The 24586-nt window shown below is 39.8% G+C and overlaps 1 protein-coding gene across 1 annotated transcript; it reads left to right on the top strand.

Moving 5' to 3' along the window:
* Nucleotides 1-1416: 1416 nt before the first annotated feature.
* On the top strand, nucleotides 1417-22075 carry LOC307166217 (uncharacterized protein). The gene is made up of 15 exons (XM_079884432.1): nucleotides 1417-1460; nucleotides 1539-1718; nucleotides 2183-2458; nucleotides 3597-3715; nucleotides 5991-6119; nucleotides 6201-6378; nucleotides 7207-7342; nucleotides 8248-8351; nucleotides 8494-8710; nucleotides 9422-10344; nucleotides 14592-14624; nucleotides 14719-14928; nucleotides 16062-16225; nucleotides 17892-18028; nucleotides 21919-22075. Exons 1-15 carry the CDS (start codon nucleotides 1454-1456, stop codon nucleotides 22067-22069), a joined length of 2964 nt encoding a protein of 987 aa, XP_079740558.1. The 5' UTR covers nucleotides 1417-1453; the 3' UTR covers nucleotides 22070-22075.
* The last annotated feature ends 2511 nt before the right edge of the window (nucleotides 22076-24586 follow it).

Here is a 24586-nt window from a genome sequence, read left to right as displayed (position 1 = left end):
AATGCGTCTTCCAGCTCAGCTGTCGGAGTCGCGCGTTCATGTGTTTTGGGGGCGTGGCTTTGAAGGGAGAGGGTGGACTGAATGGAAATAATGAGCTGTCTTTAAAACAGTCCTTAGAGGTCTACATACACTCGATTTTTATACTTTCTTTTTCAGAATACTTACATTTTAATTATGTATTGATATATACATAAAGTTTAAACAAATTTGAAAAATAAGTTTTTTTAGACCATTCTTACCTACCCCAGCTTTAAAATTAGTCCATATGAGGTGCATAGACAAAAAAATTCCAATGAGAGCCCGCACACTCCACAAAAGGACGAAGGACGCCAAAAAGCGAGATAAAATCAAGTGCTTTTACTGAGAAAAAATGCAAACATTTCGGTCACATGCGACCTTTCTAAATGTCAAACTCACATGTGACCGAAACGTTTGCCTTTTTATGATAAATTATATGTTAGATACTTACATTCACCATATTCACAGTGTGGGTGTGTGATCTCAAGCCCTTTCCATGACTGTAGATCGCAGTCTCAGGCTTTGTAAATGCAGACCATTCAGTCTTTATTAAATGCAGATTTATTACGCAATTATACAACAAAGAAAATATCACAAAAAAATCTATTATACCACATTATTCGTCATATATGAATTTAAATCACACAAAACCAGTTAAGAACAAAACATTTCACCCCATAATCAAAAGAAAGGTTGCATTTCGTTAAATGCATTCATTTTGCTTAAATTATTAATTTTTTTGTCAAATTTGTATTTCGATTTTTCTAAATGAGCCTCCCCTCATCTATTTATCATAATGTAATGCAAAAATGATATGCACAGACACCTTGCATGGAGCCATAGTATACACATGCATAAAAGTACACATTTGCTGGCCCTAATCCTACACTAAGTCCATTTATATAAATAGAAAATAAAATTGGTCCCAAAATAAATCCTTGAGGAACACCTGCCTTTATTATTAGAGGAGTAGAATTTTAATTATTGACACATACTGTGTTTTTCCAGTCAAATAGTTTTAAAACCACTTCAGTTCTGTATTACTAAAACCTATACATTTTAGCCTTTGCAAAAGAAGACTATGATCCACAGAATCAAATGCTTTGGATAAATCAATATTAAGTGCAACACATGATTTTATTTTTTATCATCCATAGGATGAAACAACTCAGCATTTTTTAGATTGTGATCTCACCTTTGTCCCAATAAATGCAGATGTCTGATTACATGCATGTGCATCCACCCGCTGAAACGCTAATCTCTGGTATGAGTGATTTGCATAAATGTTTTTTTTGATGGTTCTGATTGTAACATTTTGCATTCTGACTTCACTTGAATGTGGTCTGATGACTCAGGGAGGGGCTGAAGAAAGTCATATATAAAGCTCAAACGTAGAACCTGAATCTAACAGCAAACGACAACACCGCAGTATATCATGGATGGTAAGCTTCAATTTTAATTTATACTGTTTTACTAGCAAGGCATTTTCTTAATTTTAACATGTGCCTATTTTTCTACAGAGTTGAAGCTTCGAAATGTCCACCTGCAGCAGGTCCAGAACCAGATCCGGCACAATACTGATGGTCTGAGCTCCAGCACTCTGGTGCTGCGCAGAGGACAGCCCTTCACCATCCTCATCAACTATGATGGACGGCCATTCGATCCACTGAAGGATAAACTGTTCTTCCGGATTGTTCTAGGTATGTTTGAGTGTTTGTGCGAGTGCTAAATAAACATGCAGCCTCATCTCACTCTCTCTTCATTACGATTATCAGTAAATAATCATATTTTCCAAATGCAGTTATTCAAATCGCTTAGAATCAGCGCATTAGGAAAGAAATTTAATTTATTAATTTATAAATATTTAATGTATATACATATAAACCTGGATTTTGTGTATTTAAAACACATTCAGTTATTAGTACAATGTAGTTACCTTATATTACCCTGTACTTTTTTCTTTAGATAAGTACACAAAAGTGAACGTACTATAAAATAAAGTGCAACCAAAATATTTTGAGTTTAGATCAGATTGTCGTATGGGTTCTACACACGTATACACTATTGCTTAACAGATCAGAGCTTATAGTAAATCAGTCTTGAAAGGTTATTGATAAAAACTAATTCCTTTATGGAGAACATGAGTAGTATTTGACTTCCAGAGCCCTATTTTTGTGCTTAAGTCTGAACCCCACTGTGTTCACCGCAGGGCCGATGTCTGAGGAGGTGCCGGTCTCTGTGTCTGGACAACCTTCTCCGTCTCAGTGGAGTGCCATTCTGGAGGGAAGCGTACCAAGCCATACGCAGACCGTATCACTGTCCAGTCCTGCGTCTTCCTCAGTAGGAGTCTATACACTCCACCTGAGAGTCGAGACCCGCGGGAGCGTTAAAACACATGTGCTCGGAGAGTTCACGCTCCTCTGCAACCCCTGGTGCCAAGGTGAGCAGGAGGAAGAACTGTAAATGAACAGTAATATGTAGGCTACCTGTATGAGTTTCTGTGTTCTGTTAAACACAAAAGAAGATATTTTGCTGAACAGTTGCTGGTCCCCATTGACTTCTATAGAATTATTATAATTTTTTGTCATACTATGGAGGTCAATGGGGACCAGAAACTGTTTGGTTACTAACATTCTTCAAAATGTCTTTTGTGTTCAACATAACGAAAAAACATACATATTCAAGTCACTATGATATTCTGGTCTCTAGATAGGCTATCATAAGTTTAAAGCCTAGATATGTATCTCCTCAACAACACACATCATTTGAGAAATCATTCATGTTTGTAGGACTCGGCATAATCTTACGCTAAGGTTTACATTGGAATTATTGTATATTCGAATATAAATGAATATAAATTGAATATTAACTTAACCATGAGCCTTGGTCAAAGTTAATAAACACACTGTCAGCTATTATTACATGGTGAAAATAGTTAATTAATGTTTATATCTTATGCTAACTCTTATGTATTTATTTGATAAATATACGGTAAAAACAGTCAAATATTATTACAATCTAGAATAGCTGTTTTTTATATGAATATATTGTCAAACGTAATTTATTCCTGTGATCAAAGCTGAATTTTCAGCACCATTACTCCAGTCTTCAGTGTCACATGATCCTTCAGAAATCAGAATAATATGATGATTTGCTGCTCAAGAACCATTTCTGATTATTATCAGTGTTGAAAACAGTTGAGCTGCTTCAGATTTTTGTGGAAACTTGCATTTTCAGAATTCTTTGATGAATAGAAAGACAGCATTTAATGAAATGTAACAGCATTTATTTGAAATAGAATTTTTTTGCAACATTATTAATGTTTAATGTCACTTCTGATCAATTTAATGTGTCCTCGTTGAATAAAAGTATTCATTTATTTAAAAAAATTAAATCTGACACCAAACTTTTGAACGGTATAGTATAATAATATGTTGAATAGTGAAGTCTTTCATTTTACAGAACTTCACCTACATACGTACAAAACCCGTAGCTGTGGTAAAATCACTGTAATGCACGGCTTATTGCTTTCATTTATTGTCATTATACCAAGCTCACCCTCTTCTGTTATTCTGCAGCTGATTCCGTATTCCTGCAGTCGGAGGATCTGAGGAATGAATACATCAGGAATGACATCGGCCTCCTGTTTAAAGGCAGCCCGAGTAACATTGAACCCAGACCCTGGTCTTTCGATCAGGTGAGACGTTTGACTGTTGACTGATGGCACAACACTGAAAAACTGCTTCTCATTAAAGGTGCATTGTGTAATATTTAGGAGGATCTGTTGACAGAAATGCAATATCATATACATAACTATGTTTTCTGTAGGCGCGTTTCCATTAAAGATTCGCGCAAAACTTTAGCGATTTTTTCTAAATATCAATAAAAAAACTATTCCGAAATGACGGCGTTTCCATTAACCGATGTTATGCGACTAAAACGTATTTTTTTCCTCTCACGATAAGTTATTCCAAAAATCATGGCAAAGGACGTTGGTAAGTTTATATATATCACAGCCACGTACCTGTTACGAACTGCTCCGAGACTCAAAGGTAGAGGATCCAAATGCAGCTTTATTGGCTGGGGCAATCCAGAGGCGTAATCCAATGTACAGGCAAAAGGTCAAAACACAGGTAGGCAGTCCAAACAAACAAAACAAACAAACAAACAAACAAAACAGGCAGGGACCAGAGGCAAAAGAGTAATCCAGGCAACGGGGCAAGAAATCCAAATAAACCTAAAGACAAGAAACCAGGGAAACCGCTCGGAAATGCAGACTAACAGTACAACAAGACTTCGCGGTGAGTGAATGAATGAACATGGTATAAATAGACTGAGACTAACAGGATGATGAGACACAGGTGAATGAAATCAGTAAATGAGGTACAGGTGAATGTGATCAGTGATAAGTGATGATGAGTCCGGGCAGTGAGTTATGGGAAATGTAGTTTATGAGGAAGTGATCCTAGTCTATTGTGGAGTGCCCTCTGGTGGCTCTCGAGGGCACTCCAGCTGGTTATCGTTACAGTACCGCTCTAGACATTATTATTATTATTAATGGAAGGAAACGTAGGTGTGTTATCCAAGCATTAATGGCAAGGAAAGACCCTTATACTGTGAGCGGCACATATGAGGTGTTTCTGGGTGTTTCTCCCTCAGATCTGCTTCGAGGTCTTGATTGTGGCATTTCTCTGAGGTTTAGAATCCAGTATTCCTGTAATTCTTTTGTCTTTTATGAATTCAACAAAGAACTCTGTCTCGCATTCTGTCCAAACACACCGCGCCTTCTAGGTCAGGTGACCTGCAAATGCGCAAAAACTGTTTCCATTACAGTTTTGCGAAATATTCCTTTTTGAATTGCCTGAAAAGCCACCTCATGCGAGCGTAAAAACTTTTTTGCGATAAATGGGAGTTTTTGCAAATTGACGTGTTTCCATTGGGCGTATTTTTAATTCGCAATTTCAATTTGCGCAATTTGAAGGGTAGGCTAATGGAAACGCGGCTAGTGGTGTATAAAGACCTTACTTAAAGGGGTACTTAGCTTTGTATCAGTAGAAACCCGGTAGTATTTTCGAATGACCGTGCTTCCCTCCCTCGTGTCCCCCTGAGACGAGAGAATTCTGTATTGTTAGATTACAATAATATATATGTAATCGTCATTTTGCGTCATCGGAGGCTTTTTTGTCCAGAGGCGAGAGACTACAGCCAGTAGGAGGAGCTCGTTCCACGTTTTCAACCCGCCCATAGGGGGATCTCACGATAAAACGGCATCTTTTCAGTTTCGGGTCAGCTAGTAGCCCAGTTGTATCATTTCTTCCGATATGCCCTCTGTAACCAGTAGGCGTGGCTTGGTAGTGGCAGTGGAGCAAGTGCATTCTGGGAGTTGTTGTCTTTCATCCACATGAGCCAAAAATAAATTTTCTGGCTTTTCTCAGTCTAGAAGGCACCAACTTCTAAAATAATTTCACATTTCTCCTACATGACCCAATTTAAATACACATTCATCTTTCCAGCGGTGAATTATCCCTTTAATGAACCGTTATGTTTTTATTACCTTGGAATGAGCCATTTCTATCTACATACACCGCGGGTCCCCTTACATTGAAATGCGCCGACATGTTTCTACAGTGGCCCTAAACGGACAAACGCGTTTCGTCACTATGTTGTTCATCGTGCAAAGAAGCTTGCTAAAGTCAGCGAATAAAACACTGAAACAATGATGAACAAGTAACAATAATATTCACAATAACATATCTGTCATTTTACTGAATAATTAAGTAAAGCTAATTTCTTAATTTATCTTTGTAAAGAAACCTCATTGCTGAACTGGCTACTCTTTGCTGTCTCAGACAACGACCTATTTTCCTGTCGGCCACCGTAACTTCTGTTGGTTGCTATTCGTAACCTTACCACTAGATGCCGCTAAAGATTACACAGTGCACCTTTAACACCTGACACACATGTATTTTCAGTATGAAAAAGGAATACTGGACATCTGTATGAAGTTGCTGCAGTTGAGTCCTCAATCTCAAGCGGACGCGAGGAATGATCTTCTGAACCGCAGCAGTCCGGTGTACATCAGTCGTGTGATCTCAGCTATGGTGAGGAGGATCTCCTCTCATTCTCTGCTCTCCACTCACTCTCTCCATGTGCTCATGTAGTCTCTCTGTCGTTCTCATCAGGTGAACTGTCAGGATGATAAAGGGGTGTTAATGGGGAACTGGACAGGAAACTACAGCGATGGTGTACACCCCTCCACGTGGTCCGGCAGCGCAGATATTCTCTGGAAGTGGTCAGAAACACAATTCAGCCCTGTGAGATACGGACAGTGCTGGGTGTTCGCTGCTGTCATGTGTACAGGTGCGACCAATATGAGTTCTTACACTACCGTTAGAACGTTTGGGGTCAGATTATTATAAAAAAAAAAAATTTAAAAAAAAAGAGAATATTTTTATGTAGCAAGGATGCATTAAATTAATTAAAAGTGGCAGTAAATACATTTATAATGTTATAAAATATTTTTGTTTCAAATAAATAGTTCTTTTGAACTAAATGCATTAGTTTCCACAAAAATCTGAAGCAACACGACTGTTTTCAACATTGATAATAATCAGAAATGTTTCTTGAGCAGCAAATCCTCATATTATAATGATTTCTGAAGGGTCATGTTACACTGAAGACTGGAGTAATGATGCTGAAAATTCAGCTTTGATCACAGGAATAAATTACATTTTAACCTATATTCACATAGAACAGGTATTTTAAATTGCAATAATATATCACTGTTTTTACTGTATTTTTGATCAAATAAATGCAGCCTTTATGAACATTAGAGGCTTCTTTTAAAAACATTAAAAAATCTTACCGACCCCAAACTTTCGAATTTAAATTTACCCAAAAATCTCACAAACCGGTATGCTGTAATTTTCTGTGAAACACAAAAGGAGATGTTAGGAAGAAAGTTCAAGCTGCTCTTTTTCATACAGTGAAAATGGACGGTGGTTTATACAGCCAAGCTCCAAAAGAGCCAATGGCTTTGTGTTTCTCAGATTGTGTTGAGTAAAATAATCTGTGTTTGGGGTGTGTAATTGTTATGTTTTTGGGTGAAGTATTCCTTTAATGGGTCACTGGTAATTGAATTAGTGCTGTTGATGATCAATATATAAAATGCATTTGTTTGTGTCACAGTAATGAGAGCCCTCGGCATTCCAACTCGAGTGATCACCAACTTTAACTCCGCTCACGACACAAACGCGAACATGGTGATTGAGGAATATTTCTCGGAGAAGGGGGAAAAGCTGTCTATCGGTCGGGATAGCATCTGGTGAGTTACGCCTTGAAAGCTAAAAAGTCTTCTCATTATAGTTATGTTGCTAAAACATACACTACTTTTCAAAAGTCTGGGGTCGGAAATATTTTAAATGTTTTTGAAAGAAGTCTCTTCTGCTCACCAATGCTGCATTTATCTGATCAAAAATACAGTAAAAACAGTGAAATATTATTACAATTTAAAATAGCGGTTTTCTTTTTGATTATGTTTTTAAATGTAATTTATTCCTGTGATCAAAGCTGAATTTTCAGCATCATTACTCCAGTCTTCAGTGTCACATGATCCTTCAGAAATCATTCTAATATAATGATTTGCTGCTTCATATTTTTGTGAAAACTGTGATCATTTTTTTGCAGGATTCTTTGATGAATAGAAAGTTCAAAAGTAAAGCATTTATTTGGAATAGAAATCTTTTGTAACATTATACACAGGGGTGCACATAACTGGTGCTCACGTGTGGTAAAAATAAACGACGCGCAGCAGAAAACATGGAAGGAAGTGCTTTTGAGTACCAACATTTTGGGCCAAAATGTTGGTACTCAAAAGCGCTTCCTTCCATGTTTTCTGCTGCGCGTCGTTTATTTTTACCACACGTGAGCACCAGTTATGTGCACCCCTGATTATACATGTCTTTACTGTCGCTTTTGATCAATTTAATGCATCCTTGCTGAATAAAAGTATTAATTTCTTCCCCTCCAAAAACCAAAACTTTCTGACCCTAAACTTTTGAAATGTACTTATTTTTATGTGTGAAGTTTTTTATTGTGTTTCTTTAGGCTCTGCTCCTTATTAGGATGCAGTACCTTTACAAATAAACCTGAATTGATTGCGGTTGAAATGAATTGTTCAGTGTTTTTAATCTGACAAAATGTGAGTTAAAAGTGTTTGGACTTTTTCAGGAACTTCCATGTGTGGGTGGAGAGTTGGATGAAGAGGCCTGATCTGGATGGAGATTATGACGGCTGGCAGGTTCTTGACCCCACGCCACAAGAGAAAAGCACCGGTCAGTCAATGCTAATGCATTTAGAAAACTCAAATGCTGTTTATCCCTGCATGTGAATAAGACCAATCGCTTCAAAGCATGCTGTTATTACAGCAGGGATATGATGCTGTTGATGCTAAAACATAAACTGAATCTGTCTCAGGAATGTACCGCTGTGGTCCTGCTGCTGTGAAAGCCGTTCATGAGCAGAAGGTGAACGCGCCATACGATGTGCCGTTCGTTTACGCAGAAGTCAATGCAGATGTGCGTAGAATAATCATCAGAGATGGGAAGATATTATCAACCAGCGTTGACAAAGACACAGTCGGAACCATGATCTGCACCAAACGTCCCGGAGCCATGAAAATGCAAAACATCACGTCAGAATACAAAACTGAGATGGGTAAGAGAAACACTGAGAAAGAATAAGAAAAAGTTTAATAATCTAGTTTAGTAATATTTTTAGTTTTTTCTATGCTTTTAACGAGAGATAAAAAAATAAACATATCACCAGATATCATGATGAGATTATTTGAGAGTTCCCTTTCAGTCGAGAACGTCAGAAGTAGTCGACATCGACTGATAGGCTCCCTAGGGATCACGCTAGGGAGCCTATCTTCTTCGAGCATGCTTGAACGAGCCAATGCGCGCAATGGCGACGTGAATTGCATCACGTGCTCTGCCCCGCGAGACGGGTATAAATACGAAAGCGGATGCATACACCATCTGTCTTTCGCTTCGGAGCCGATCGTTCTCTATGACAAAATCTCTGAAGAGTGTTGTTTTCTACAACGAGCGAGTGTGTCAGTGCTTCTTCAGGAAGTCTCTCCCTGGCTGGTGTTTCTACAGCGCGAGCAGCGGTGGTCGCGAGCTCTTTGAGCACTAAACTGCTGTTCTAACAGCATCACATTTCTATTTGTGTTTGTTTTTCTGACGGCCGGTTGAGGGCGAGAAGAGTGATTGCTTCACTGGTACAGGCTGCACCATCCCTGTCAGAGTTGCAGCGATCATTCCCCTGGGTGCTCCGGCACTGGTGAGAGGTTTCTCACTTCCTGAAAGAGCAACACGGATGCGTTTGTGTCTTTTTCAAGATGTCGGCCCAGGGTGCCGTGTGGGATGGGTGATCCGCGATCAGTGATGGAGTTTCCGCCCGGTAACCATTCCCTGTGGGCTCCTAACTCCTCTTTCACACCGATACCGGTGGAGCCCCCTGTTGAGAGAACTGGTCCCTCTGTAATGAACCGACCAGATTTCTCACTCGTGGCTCCCCCAGAGGACAGGATGCCGATCGCAGCATTGGAGGGTGAGCTGATCTTTGGAGATGATGACTTGGCTGCGTTATGCCCTTCGGGCAGTGTAACGTTGCCTGAACCAGATCCTCAGTTGTCAGCTATGCTGAAACGGGCCGCTGAGGCGGTCGGGCTCGAGTGGAACCCTCCACCGTGTCCCGCTCAGTCTCGGTTGGATGATTGGTATCTCAGGGCGGGCCGTGCTGGTTCTCAGCCCACCGCCCCAGTGCCCTTCTTTCCCGAAGTGCCTGAAGAGCTTACTAGATCGTGGATGGCACTTTTTACTGCCGGAAGCGACCTAGAGAGTTTTACCCCCCTCACTACCCTTGACGGAGGAGCAGTGAAGGGTTACAAGGCTATTCCCCCAGTCGAGTGGTCTGTCACGGCGCACCTGCACCCGGCGGCCGCTGCGGCCTGGGCGGGAGATCTTCGTTTCCCCCCTCAGGCCTGTGGTCGCTCGTCTGTTCTTACGGACAGAGCCTACAGAGCCTGTGGGCAAACCACTTCCTCTTTGCATGCCCTGGCGTTGCTTCAGGTCTACCAGGCCAAAGCACGCATGGACATGCACAAGGGTAGTCTAGGCCGTGCGCTCACCAATGAGCTCTGCACCACAACTGACTTGGCTCTCCAGAGCACAAGCGTTGCGGCTTGCGCGATGGGCCTAGCGATGTCCACCCTGGTGGTCCAGGAGCGCCATAGTTGTGCAAAGTCAGGGAGGAAGAGGAGTAAGTCTTGCTAGTCGCCCCTTATTGGCCCGACCGGTCCTGGTTCCCCGAACTAATACTCCTCTCGACAGCCCCTCCCTGGCCCATACCTCTGAGGGAGGACCTCCTCTCTCAGGGACGGGGCACCATATGGCACCCGCGTCCAGACCTCTGGAAACTCCATGTCTGCTCCCTGAACGGGACGCGGAGGTTCTAGGTGATCTACCACAGTCAGTCGTAGACACCATCACTTCTGTGAGAGCGCCCTCTACGAGGCACGCTTATGCCTTGAAGTGGAACCTATTCGTTAACTGTGTTCTTCTCACCGAGAAGACCCCCGAAGTTGCTTGATCCACGCCATGCTTTCTTTCCTGCAAGAGGGGTTGGAGCGAGGGCTGTCTCCCTCCACCCTCAAAGTGTATGTTGCCTCTATTGCCGCACATCACGATGCAGTGGATGGGAGATCCGTTGGAAAGCATGATCTGATCGTCAGGTTCCTGAGGGGTGCAAGGAGATTCCCCCTCTATATCCTCTTGGGACTTGTCTCTGGTGTTAACTGCACTGCAGAGACGTCCCTTTGAGCCACTGCAGGCAGCTGAGTTAAAAGTCCTGTCTTTGAAAACAGTTCTCCTGCTCGCTTTGACCTCCATCAAGAGGGTAGGGGACCTGCATGCATTTTCCGTCGACGAATCGTGCCTGGAGTTCGGGCAGGCTAACTCTCATGTTGCACTGAGACCCCGGCCTGGATACATGCCCAAGGTTCCTAACACTCCCTTTCGGGACCAAGTGGTGAACCTGCAAGCGCTGCCCCCGGAGGAGGCAGACCAAGCCCTGGCTTTTCTCTGTCCAGTCCGTTCCCTACGGATATATGTTGACAGAACACAAAGCCTCAGGACCTCAGATCAGCTCTTCATCTGTTATGGAGGCCAGCAGAAGGGAAAGGCTGTCTCAAAGCAGAGTTTGGCCCACTGGATAGTGGATGCCATCAATTTGGCATATGAGACCCAAGGTGTACCTTATCCCCCGGGATTGCGAGCTCACTCCACTCGGAGTGTAGCCGCCTCCTGGGCGTTGGCGCAAGGTGCCTCGCTTACAGATGTTTGTAGATCTGCGGGCTGGGCGACACCTAACACGTTTGCTAGATTCTATAGCTTACGTGTTGAGCTGGTTGCTTCCCGTATGCTCTCTTCACATAGAAGCCAGTTAACACCGTAAGCCCTGCTCGATGTGTCGGCTTGCTGCGCCATTCCCCTCCTATGGACTGGATACGTGCGCCATCTTGCTCTAGTTGAGTTCCCCTTTGGCAGAACCCTGTTGAGCTCCTCCATACCCCCTGTGGCTCGGACGTGGCGGAGCGTCCGATGCTAGGCCTACACCTCGTATGCGTTGGTGGAACTTGTGTTAGGCTGGGTCCATATTTTGTGATCCTTACGGCGATCCCATATGTGTATTTTTCCACGGTACGGCTCCCTGCGGTGAGCCCGTGTCTTTTCCATATGTTGTGCTGCCCGACATTTCGCCCAGTCCATATGTGTATCACTCACGATTCCCCCCTTCGGGCTGGATGTGACTTCCGTAGCGTCCCTTCCTTCCATCGACAGGGCACGCTTTCCCAGTGTTATCCAAGTCTACTGAGCAGGTCTTGCGGAACAGCCGTGACTTCCCTGGCCTAAGCCCTGTCCTATCACCGCCTCAAGATGTGGGAGGTTCAGCAGGCTCTTGTCTAGGCACTGGAAGGTGGCAGCTCTAGTGGCGTTTTCCAGGGTTAAGATCCCATTCAGTCGACGTCGACTACATCTGACGTTCTCGACTGAAAGGGAATGTCCTGGTTGCGTATGCAACCCACCGTAGTCCCTTTGCCACTATAGCTGGACCACCGCTGACTCCGAGTTACGCTCGGCTCCTCAGCGAAAAACAGATGGTGCTTGCATCCGCTTCCGTATTTATACCCGTCTCGCGGGGCGGAGCGTCTGATGCAATTCACGTCGCCATTGCGCGCATTGGCTCATTCAAGCATGCTCGAAGAAGATAGCGTGATCCCATTCAGTCAACGTCGTCTACGTTTTTTTTACTCTCTGAATACAATTGTGTCTGCTCACACCAAGATTAAAATATATATATATATATATATATTTATCCTCATATTTTGATGTTTTATCTACGTATACAATTGTGATATTTTTATTTTCATATTTATTATATTAAAATTTTTTTGTAATATTCTCTTCCAGCTGAAGGTTTTGGATGTGGTATTGAAAGATCCGGTAGGTTTTAGCATTTGGCTTTTCTTCCCACATTAATACTGCTCTTTGATTGTTTAATATAACAAGTGATTATTCATGTCTTTTCATGCAGTTCCTCAGGGCATTAGTAGATATCAAGATGAGAAAAGTATTTCTTACTCTCTGAACACAATTGTATATGCTCACACCAAGATAAACAGAAATAATAACAAAAAGAAATAAATGCAAAACATATACATATAAATAAAATATATATACAAAAGTAATCACAATTATAATAATAATAATAAACCAAAAGTGATGTTGAGTCTATAGGAAAATTGTCAGCCCTTTATTTAAATTGGAATACAAATTTGTTAAAGATTTTGTTAGCATATATTGCATTGTTGTGCTTGGAGTCTATAGTTTGGGACAGTAACGCAATGAAACATGCCAAATTCTGCAGCCATAAGTTTTGGCCAGGCTGTCAAAGAAAACAATTATAAACACATGCACAAAACAAGAGAGAACCAACAAAATATTAATAACTGGTTATGTTGTAGTCGATGCATGCTTTATCCCGTCTCAGCCTTTTGTTTTCTATGCATTTTTCTGAATAGAAAACTAAAACTGTAGCTGTAGTTTGACTTTTTTCTATTTTGATGTTTTAATCAAGCTTGTAGGGTCGTTATCTAAGTATGCAATTTTATTTTTTTAAAGGAGTCATAACCTAGTATTACCTTGGATACCCACGCTCTATTATAGTCTTTCAGGCCCTTCTAAAAAAGAAAAGTGGGAAAAAATAAACACAGAGCTCCTCTGACCCTTATTTTTGAAGGTATTATTGTCTCGCGAGATCTGATGCGATATTTTGGCTGTCGTGGACGGTCATTTTAATAATGCAAATGAGGGGCGCGTTGATTGGTGGCAGGAAGGAGGGGGGTTGACATCGCAGGTAACTTCAGCATATCATTCCAAAATGATATCATGGCGCAAGTTGTGAATGAACCCGACCTGGCCGCGACCTACGGAATTCAACCGTATATGTATGAGCCAGACTCTGAACCTGAGCTGGAAAGGGAAGATGTAGAGTCGATGGAAGGACGTCTACATCAAGATGTCTCTGAATGGTAAAGACAATCATTTTGACTGAGACATACATTATACCTTTTATTTAATGTAGATTACATTAACGGAGATGTAGTCTACTTTTTTTATCAGCTTACAGTGGTTATTGAGATCAACGTTTGCTATCATGTGGTGTTTTTGCCTTGTTTCACGTTGTGGTTTTTTAGACATTCAATATTTTTCTTCTACAGACATGTAACGTGATCTTTTTCTTTATGTTTATTATTACTTGACTGTTTGTTTTATTTATCTATCCTTATCTATTCTATAAAAAAATCAATACAATTATATGTTGTCATAGTTATATAATATACAATTCTACAAAAATATAGCTGTATCATTTTCTTGTCTGTTTATCATTTTTAAATTTGCCCCAAATTTGTGAACGATTCCGGCGTAAAATGATTAGCACAGACACCTAACGTTAAGCCAGTGGGAAGGGTTGCAGGAACCGACTGGTCCCTGATAGTTTGGTCCTTTCTTGGGAGAGAAAACACATTTACATGTTGATTCTGGCAGTCAACAACAGAGCAACTCACGTGTGCACTACGTTTCTGCATCTTTCGCGACTGAATATGAGGGGGAGAGGGGCAGGGCGGGCTTCCTGCAGCATAGGTCTGCTGTGTCCATATATGGTATATCCTGCCCCGTCTTGACGTCAAGTCGGGGCAGAAATTAAAATCTCGTATTTGAGTGCGCGTGCACGTGGGCTGGTTTACGAACCCAGGGGTAAACAAACGCTTCACTTTTAAATATCGGCTTCCCGGCCAGTGTATAATCGTTAGGCAATCATAACATACATTGATTCTCGTGGAAAAGTGAAAATTACAGGTCATGACTCCTTTAAGATTTTTTTTTATTTTTTATATTTATATATTTTTTGTAATTCATCTTCATTTTAACAATACTCTCTTCCAGCTCGAAGTGGTGAAGGTGCTAATGGAAGTGGCGGTACGTTTTAGCATTTGTTTTTTCTTCTCACATTAATAATGCTATTTGATTGTGTGTGTGATATAACAGTGATTTTTCATGTCTTTTTATGCAGTTCTTCAGGGCATTGGAGTTTGTCTCCAGCTTCCGGAAACACCTGCAGTAGTCGGAGAAAACCTTTATTTCAACGTCATAATCACTAACAACATGGCAATTCCAAAACTGCTGAGAAAATATGTGAACGCTCAGAACAAAGAGTACAACCGCGATCCCACTGGAACCTTCTGGGAGACTTATGATGATCTGACGATCGGCCCGAATGAAAGTAAGAATTCTGCAACCGATATTAAAGTGCTTAAAATTAGTTAAAATGCACTTAGGACTAGTTGTCTTCCACATTTACTTTGCTGTAGGGGTGGGCGATTTGGCAGAAATGTAATATCCCGATTGAAATAATCGTAATAATTAACATTATATTACATTACATTCAATTATTAAATTACATTTGAAATTGAAAAAAAAAACACCTTCCTTTTTTTAAGTTAACTGGACAGCACTCGCATGCATCATGTGACTAAAATGTAACGTACTTCTGTCTGACACGGTTTTTCATGGAATGCACACTACATACTGTTTACATACTTAAAAAAAAAAAAAAAAAAAAGTCAAGTCAAGTCAACTTTATTTATATAGCGCTTTTCACAATACAGATTGTATCAAAGCAGCTTCACAGTATTAAATGAAATAGTACATCAGTGTTTGTTTCTAGTGTAAAACGTCCACGTTTGGTAATGCTGATCAATAGTATTGTTGATTGATTAATTAAATTAAGTATCCCCAAAAAGAGGACCTTTGATGCTTTTTTACATGTTCATCTTTCTTTAGTGTGTAATGTTGCAAAGCACAAAGTCCCTCCAGCGTGAGTTCTTCTCTATATCAGTGTCAGTGTTTCTGAACTCCCTGAAACGCCTCCATTGTAGTCTTGAGTTTCTTCTGGGAACAAACACGTCACAATATTCCTTCATTTAAATAATTAATTCGCAGAATAAAGGGGCAGGGCCTGGCTGAGTTAGTTAGTAGTGTGTTGAAACTGGTGGTTATGGTAAGAGCGGGACATTTTCCAAACACGCTTAAAGCGCTCGACCAATCACAACACACTGATCCAGCAGACCAATCAGAGCACAGTGTGCTTTTCAGAAGGAGGGGCTTTATAGAGACCGGAACTAACAGACTGGGCTAACAGCATTACTGACAGACTGGAAAGAATGACATAAAGTCACCTTTATTTATATAGCACTTTATATGATACAGATATTTTCAAAGCAGCTTTACAGTGATAAAAGGAAAATAATTTAATGATGTGAACAGAGGTAATTTCGGCTGTAAAGTATGTGTTGAAATGATTCATTAGGAATTGCGCAATCAACTCCATGATTCCTGTCTGTTGTACTCCACCAGCTGTGACTGTAAAACACGAGATCTCCTTCAACAAGTACATGCTGAATGAGGCTATGGAGGATTGCCTGGTTAACCTGGCTGTGGTTATAGAGGATGTGAAGTCTCAGGAGAGAGTGCTGGTTTCAGAAGAGGTTAACATCAGCAGCCCTGCCCTCAATATACAGGTATTGGTGGCCCATCATAGACATTATATATATATATATGCGCACCGGGATGCACTGATATGAACATTTTTATCCGTGACCGATAACCGCTATTTTTTTTTTATATTTCTAAGCCGATAACCGGTATATTGGTACTCCCAAAATGAATGGGAGTCTATGGTGCTAGACGGCTAAATTAGTCTCTTTCACCCAATTGCCGTTGAGAAATCTTTGATTTGATTGTAGGTTTTGCAAGTTCAACATGGGTTATAGGTCGAAAGTTGAATGAACGAGTACTTATGTCCTTTCGATTTCTTACAGGTTGAGTTGTTGTTGCCCATAACACGCTAGCATTCTGCTAATGAACGCTGATTGGTCAGTGAAGGACTGATTACGACCAGAGATACCGCTTGATGGCATCGTGTGTGTATTTTCGGCGTGGTCTTTTAAAACAACAAAAACTAAAAAACTCTTCTAGCACGTGTTTCCCTGTGTCAGATGTGTTGTCGATGCCTCGAGAGAAAAGAAAGTGCAGAGCTGAAAGCACCAAAGCGACTGAAGGATTGCCGTAAAGCAGTATCTCTGGTCGTACGATGTGTATGACGTCATTGACATTTTAAAAGACTTTTTAAAGCAAATAAGTGACTCTAAAAAATCTAACACCCAGCAATGTGTCATTTCTATGCATCTCCTTTTGAATACAACATTCAAATTACTAGACCAAAAATTATATCCTGAGAAAAGTGGGTTTTGAGGGGTATAGCGCCATAGACCTCCATTCATTCTGCACTCGTCCTGTGAGCGCCCTCATATGGAACCAGAGAGGAACTGCAACCAGTTCAGAAGCCGGAAGTTCACTGAGAGTGGAAGTTCTCCCCTATTAGACATTCTCTGGTAATACACAGCGCTAAGAGATCCAGTAAAGAAAGCATTTGAATTCGCCACTGAAGTAATAACATCGCTCCGTTATTAACGGATCAAACGGCGCTGACGTGGAAACCAGGAGAAACATTGTGCCATGAATGAACTAGTTATAGGCTTTAATTAAGTCCACAAGTAATTAAGTTGAATGCTTTCAAGTACGTCGGTTTTATTTCGACATTATGAATAAAATTGCTTCCCTCAAATGTTAATCTGAAATAAAATAAACCTTTGTTTATAACTACTACAATGTTAGGCTACATTCATTTATATATATATATATATATAAGGAGCTGTTTTTGTTTTATATGCTCCTAAGAAGAGTCAAGTATAGCTCCATCATTGCTCAAAGTAAAAATGATCATACTTTATGATGTTAGTTTTAATAAAAAAAATTTAAAAATCAAGGAAATTTCTCTGCCATTTCTTTCTTTTTGCTGTATCGAAAACGTACCGAACCGTGACACCAGTGTATCGTATCGAACCGAACCGTGAATTTTGTTACACCCGTTACACCCCTAATATATATGTATATATTGAGCTTCTTTCATGGCCTCATTAAACAATGGGTTGCAAATGCAGTTTCATGTTGACAGCACAATATTTGGTTTGTGACTAAATTAAAGTGTTTTCAGATTATTTTTTGTAAACACGTGCATCACTCCAAGATCATAGGATATTATAAAAATAGATTTTTGGCATAATTGAATTCACAAGTAATAAAAGAAATAAAGCAATTTAATAAGAACCCTGTGTTTTCTTCCAGATTCAGAACGAGTCCTCGGTCATCATTAACACACAGCAAGTTGCCACGGTAACCTTTACCAACCCGTTCAACGTTGCAGTGAGCGGTGACCTCATCGTAATGGGTTCAGGACTCTTGGAGGAGAAGGTTCAGATGAGGTACGTGAAGTGTTTCATTTCAGTTTTCAGAGCGATCGATCACCAAATAAATGCACAAAAATAACCAAGTAATTCAGTTAAATTACTGTTTTAATTTACAAACCCCTGTCTGCCATTGGTCAGACAGACAGATTGCTCCGCCCCAAACACGCACCATTGGTTGATACAGTGTGTTGGGCTGATGCTCAAACTAAATTGTAAAAATTTACCATGGTGACCATAATACCATAGTGACTTTACTTAGATAAATAACACAATAGTAATCATTTAAAAAGTAATTAAAATTACAGAAACATTCTTACACTGTTTAAAAAAAGATCCCATATTCATCTATTTTGATTTAACAGTCACTGTGTATAGTAACTTTGGTATTTTAGCACACACATGATTCCCATGGTAAATGTAGCTCATATTATAATAATAATAATAATAATAATAATAATAATAATAATACGTTTATTTTATATAGCGCCTTTCTCAAACCCAAGGTCGCTTTACATAGTAGGAAGGCAAGGAAACACAACAACAAACAACTAAAACAATACAACAAAGACAAGTTATCTGTAAGAAGCTATGAGTTGGGTGTGGAGAAGTGATCATTAAACAAAAAGGTCTTGAGATGTGCTTTAAAAAAGGGAAGAGAAGGACAGTCACGAAGAGGTTGTGGGAGGTGGTTCCAGAGTTTGGGGGCCAAGGCACTGAAGGACCTGCCACCCAGGGTGGAGAGTCTGGAGCGGGGGATAGCCAAGAGATTTTGGTCAGAGGATCTGAGTGAGCGGGAAGGAGTGTAAGGGGTCAGGAGGTCGCGGATGTAGGGGGGAGCAAGGTTGTGGAGGGCTTTGAAGGTGAGTAGTGTACTTTGTATTTGATCCGGGACGGAACTGGTAGCCAGTGGAGTTGGTGGAGAATGGGGGTGATGTATGCTGATTGTCTGGTATGGGTGAGGAGCGAGTTTTGAATATATTGTAGCCTTTGAAGTGATTTAGCAAGGAAAAGTGAGTTGCAGTAGTCTAGACGGGACATAATGAAGGAGTTAACCAAAGTCTGTGCATCACTAACAGAGAGGAAGGGTTGGAGGCGGGCAATGTTATGGAGGTGAAAGAAGGCAGTCTTAGTGAGTGATTTGATATGAGGATCAAAGCTAAGGGTGGAGTCAAGCAGAATGCCAAGGTTTTTAACAACAGGGGTAGGGTGGACAGGTGAACCATCAATGTTGAGAGTGAGACTGGGAGATTTGGAGAGGATGCTTTTAGGGCCTTTTAGGGCAGAATTTCGGTTTTATCTGTGTTGAGTTTGAGAAAATTGTTTTGCATCCATAATTTTAAGTCAGAGAGGCAGTCAGTGAGGGAGCATGGTGGTGGGTCAGAAGCAGTGTTGGGGAAGTTACTTTTAAAAAGTAGTGTTTGCTCGTTACTCGTTACTTTTTAAAAAAGTAATCCGTTACTTTAGTTAGTTACCCCGTTTGGAAAGTAACTTTTTACGTTACTCGTTACTTTTACGTTACTTTTATGTTGCTTGACTTTGGGCAGAACCCAATATCTGTTCCTAAATATGTAGACATAAAGTTATACAATGGAGGACATAACAGGTAATTATTTTGTGCTCTTTATTATAAAAAATAGTACCAATTTCGAAAGAAAAAAAGTCCTTCTCATTGGCGCTGCTGTGTGCGGCAACTTTTATTCTCAGCCGGCTCTGCATCATGGGGTAGAGTGCGACACTCCGCGATGAGCAGCTCGCCCGCGTCACTTCTCTCCGCTCCGCTCCCCCTATCCACCGAACTTTAAATTTCGGCAACAGCCAATAAAGCGCTCCTGCTCTCTAACACCGGTGCGAATCGCGTCTTGGTAGCATAGGACAAAATGATATAGAATACATAAGCTTAGTTTTCAGACATACGACTCACTCTATCAAGGGAGTAGGAGAAAAAAAAAAAGAGATTTTGAGAGAAAAAAAAAATATTTTGTTTAAAAGTACACATATTCAAGCTTTCTATATATTTCTCAGGTCTGTGAGACAAGTATAGCTTATCTGAGTTTCGGTTCATTTACAGTATGGAGACGAGCTCAGTTCACGCGCTGGTGCCGTCATGATTATTTTGCATGCTATATTTACTTATTTATTAAATTCAGGCAATTAATTGGTTGGTAAAACATTGATTAAAATTAAGATAAAATTAATACAAAACGAAATTCGTTTTAAAGAAAGTCTTTCTACAAAAACAAACTTAATAAAGTGGTCTAAATCATGTCTGCCCACTCCATTTATCTCCCGATATATTGCACAAAATTATGATCTTACTCATGCTTTTCACTTTTCATATAATCAACATAGATTAAATTATTTATTTATTTATTTTATTTAAACATAAATATGAAACATTGATTAAAATTAAGATACAATTAATACAAAACGAAATTCACTTTAAATACAGGTTTTCTACAAAAACAAACTTAATAAAGTGGTCAAAATCATGTCTCCACACAAAATTTTTATTTTATTTAATTTAAACATAAATATGAAACTAAATCGTTTTCTTCAGTTCTCAACAGTTCTCTTCTCTCAAGCGCGCAACTGAGGCAGTGTCGCTGTCAAATATATCCACGGGAAAAGTAACGTTGCGCCGAATTGAAAAAGGAACTACGTTTCGTTACCAAATTTTTAGTAGTAACGCGTTACACTACTTTTTACCCGAAAAAGTAGTTACGTTACTGTAACAACACTGGTCAGAAGGAGAGGGAGTGGTAAGATAGAGTTGGATGTCATCTGCATAGCAGTGGAAGTTAAGACCGTGGCTGCGTATAATCTGGCCAATAGGGAGGATGTACAGTATATGAGAAAGAGGAGGGGCCCAAGTACAGAACCCTGGGGGACACCATGAGTGACAGGGGACTTGGAAGACTGATGTGGACCAAGTGTTACAAACTGCTTTCTGTTGGAGAGGTATGACTGGAACCAATTGAGGGCTGTGCCAGAAACACCAATAGCTGACAGACGGGCAATTAGAACATTGTGTTTGATGGTATCGAAAGCAGCACTAAGGTCAAGGCAGATGAGAATTAAGTGAACCAGAGTCAGCAGACAGGAGGAGATTGTTAACTATGCGTAGAAGGGCAGTCTCTGTACTGTGACATGAACGGAAGCCAGATTGAAAAGGCTCATACAGGTCATGGTGATTAAGAAAGGTGTGTAGTTGTGAGGCCACCACTCTTTCCAGTACCTTGGCCAGGAAGGGGAGGTTGGAGATAGGGCGGTAGTTTAATAGTGATGTTGGGTCGCAGTCCGTTTTTTTGAGAATGGGTGTGACTGCAGCAGTCTTGAGGGACGCAGGCACAACACCAGAGTTGAGGCAGGGAATGCAATGGGTTCAGATAAGGATGAAATACCTGACTCTGAAGGGCGTCCAACAGTCTAGATACAGTAATATCTGTAAAGTGGGTGGGGTTGTTCCTGACATTTGTGACATCTTTATCTTGTTTATCTTTGACATCAGTTTCACTGCAGCTGTGTCTATTAAAAGTGTCAGTACACACTTGTCGGTCTGCATTTTTCACTTTCTCTGTGTGTATTGTGTAATCATATGCATAACACAGAAACTTTAATCTGTGTGTTAAACCTGCAGATTTGCCCGATTATATAATATAAACTCTCAGACTTAAAGTAGTGGACCAACAGAATTAAAGTTAATCTATCTTAAATGGAAGTTAAATCAAAATTATGCTTTAAATGCTAGTTTAAGTTTGCTGCAACAGAATTATTATATAAGCCTTGATTTAATCTAGATTTAAGATGAATCGTTATTGTTTTTTTGTGTAAATCACTAACCCTAAACATGAGCAGTAGTAATAGTGATTTCCCTGTTTTGAAATGTCCTGTTCTTTATATCTCAGGCTTACGATCCAGCCTCGAGAAACCATGAGGAGGCCCATCCATTTCATTCCCAGGATGACGGGAGCCAAGATGCTTCACGCTAGTTTAGTGTTGACCGCTCAGTCCACCATCCTCCGTGGATTCAAGACCGTCACTGTTCAAGCAGCTTAGAGGGAAACACCTTTTAGGGCTGAACGATTTTGGAAAATAATCTAATTGCGGTTTCGTTTTACCAATATTGCGATTGCGATTTAATATACGATTATTTTTTAAGCTCTTTATCTTTTCTATTATTCAACAAAAACAAGCAATAAATCATTGTAAAATAGGGATGGGAATCTTCATGGCACCTCATTTTTTTTTTTTTCTTAATTAATTAATCTTATTAATAAAACTTAAAATATTGAATTACATATGTAATTATAAGTAGGCCTACTTTTAAAAAATAATTACACATTAAAAAACTAAATTAATACAATTACATGTTAGCCTAATAATTTTAACTAATATAGCTTCAAAACAAATAACAAAGAGGGGAAAAAACATTACAAGCAATAAACAAAGAGTGCTTTCAGTATTTAAGAGTAGGCTGTCTGAACGTTTTAATCTCTTTTGAAATTATAAGATTATGATATAACTGACTGTGTTACATTTATTTAGCGTCATAAAAGCATTATGAGATGCAAGTACATTTAACCGCGTAGACGGAGTCGCTCACAGCCGCATGCTCAAACGCTCTTCGCAAAGCGCGCCTGAGTATTTGAAATTGAAAGCAGCTTCTGTCTAGCCTAGTAGTCTGGCAAAGAGCTCATTCAAGCCCATTTCCATGCCGTCGAAATCTGCACCAATCAGAAACGTTGAGGCGGGCTTTACACGATGACGATCGCTCTGATCTATCTCTGGTCTATCCAATTGCGCCCAGAGGCATTTGAGCGACGTCCGTTCCGTTGGTGAAGCGCACCAACTTTTAAATGCATTATTATATTCAAATTGCAAACACATGAGGACAGTCTCCATGAAAGACCCACTGACAGATGAACGTGCTACTACATTTCTCTCCGAAACGGTAGGAAATTAAATTAGATTTAATAGAGGATTTTAACTGTGACAAGATGATTGACAGGGCAGTTTACATGACAGGATGCACGCGGCAGATCCGTCTGATAAAGATGACGAAGTAGTATGTCCCAAAGCTTGCCTACTTTTTTGCTACACATTCAAAAGTAAATACATTTTCTTCACAAAAAGAGTACATACTTTTATGGCGTAGAGTAACTTAGGCGAATTGGGACACAGCATATGGCTTTACACGATGACCATCGCTCTGATTGGTTTTAGGAGTTTTAGGTCTATCCAATTGCGCCCAGAGGCATTTGAGCGATGTCCGTTGGTGACGCCCCTTTGGAAATGAGTTATTAAAGAAGCTTTGCCAGACCATAACTCAGTTACTACTGAGAATGGTCTGGTTTTAACCAGGCTAGCTTCTGTCTGTGATTTTCATATTTTTAATATATAAGCCAACTGCATTCCAAAAGACATATGATGTCTTCGTAGAGCATTTACCGGCGGGCGAGCCACGCAGGCGCGCACTACAAAAGTAACATCAAGCAAACCGCGCGTAGGCCTATCTCACATCTCATATCTTGTGTATCTCATATCTTGTGTATCTCATATCTTGTGCGTATCTTATATCTAAATGCAATTAATAGTTCAGCCCTAGTGAACACTCAACATGAAATACTTAGCTAGTGGCTTGAAGCACCTAGAAGAAATGATTGCTTTCTATTTCTTTCAATGTAATTGAATCACTCTGAATTGTGTGTGCCGAGTTTATATTGGAAAAAGCCTGAAAATAAAGTTTTTTTCATTATATGTCCATGCATTATGCTTGTTTGCAATCTGTCCACATGTATTTGCCACCAGAGGGCAGAATAGTGAAGCCATTCACACCGGAGACCCTCAGGTTCAGTGAGTGCACACTTACTGCAGTGAAAACATTTCAAACACTGGCACACATTACAGTTATTTTAGAAAAAGGCTGACAATGTATCATTGAAGAATATGAGCATTTAAAAAAAAAGACAACAGACTACACAAGTCCTTCTTTAACTTGAGGTAGTTTTGTGTCCCTTCATGGTTGGATTTTTAGTAACATATTTTGACTTATTTTTGTTGCATGTCCTGGAAACGTTCGACAGTGCATTCATCCTTTTTTTTTTTTTTTTTTTCTTCTATTTTTATATTCAATTTTCCCCAGCATTGTCCTGGACGATGTTAAAATATAACAGAACTAAAAGCCATAAAACATGGGTATATATATATATATATATATATATATATATATATATATATATATATATATATATATATATAATATATATATATATATATGAAGAGTTCAGATGCAAAATCCTCTAAGTGCCATTTGAAATTTTCTTCTAGAATGATCATTTTTATCAAGCTCGTATATTTAAGTTCAGTAATTTCACTTAAATGGCAATGAAGATTACCTATTAATGGTCATTTAAGTGAAATTATGGAACTTAAATATACGAGCTTGATAAAAATGATCATTCTAGAAGAAAATTTCAGATGGCACTTAGAGGCTTTTGCATCTGAACTCTTCATATATATATATATAAATATATAAATATATATATATATATATATATATATATATATATATAT

This window comes from Squalius cephalus (assembly GCF_949319135.1).
Source record: "Squalius cephalus genome assembly, chromosome: 10".
In the NCBI taxonomy this organism is placed as follows: Eukaryota; Metazoa; Chordata; class Actinopteri; order Cypriniformes; family Leuciscidae; genus Squalius; species Squalius cephalus.
Note: the sequence above shows the minus strand (reverse complement) of the source record. Positions and strands in the feature narration are given on the sequence as shown.

Coding starts and splice junctions, on each gene's coding strand:
- LOC307166217 (XM_079884432.1), top strand. Junction 3,716..5,990: donor GACCCTGGTCTTTCGATCAG/GTGAGACGTTTG, acceptor ATGTATTTTCAG/TATGAAAAAGGAATACTGGA. Junction 7,343..8,247: donor ATCGGTCGGGATAGCATCTG/GTGAGTTACGCC, acceptor GGACTTTTTCAG/GAACTTCCATGTGTGGGTGG.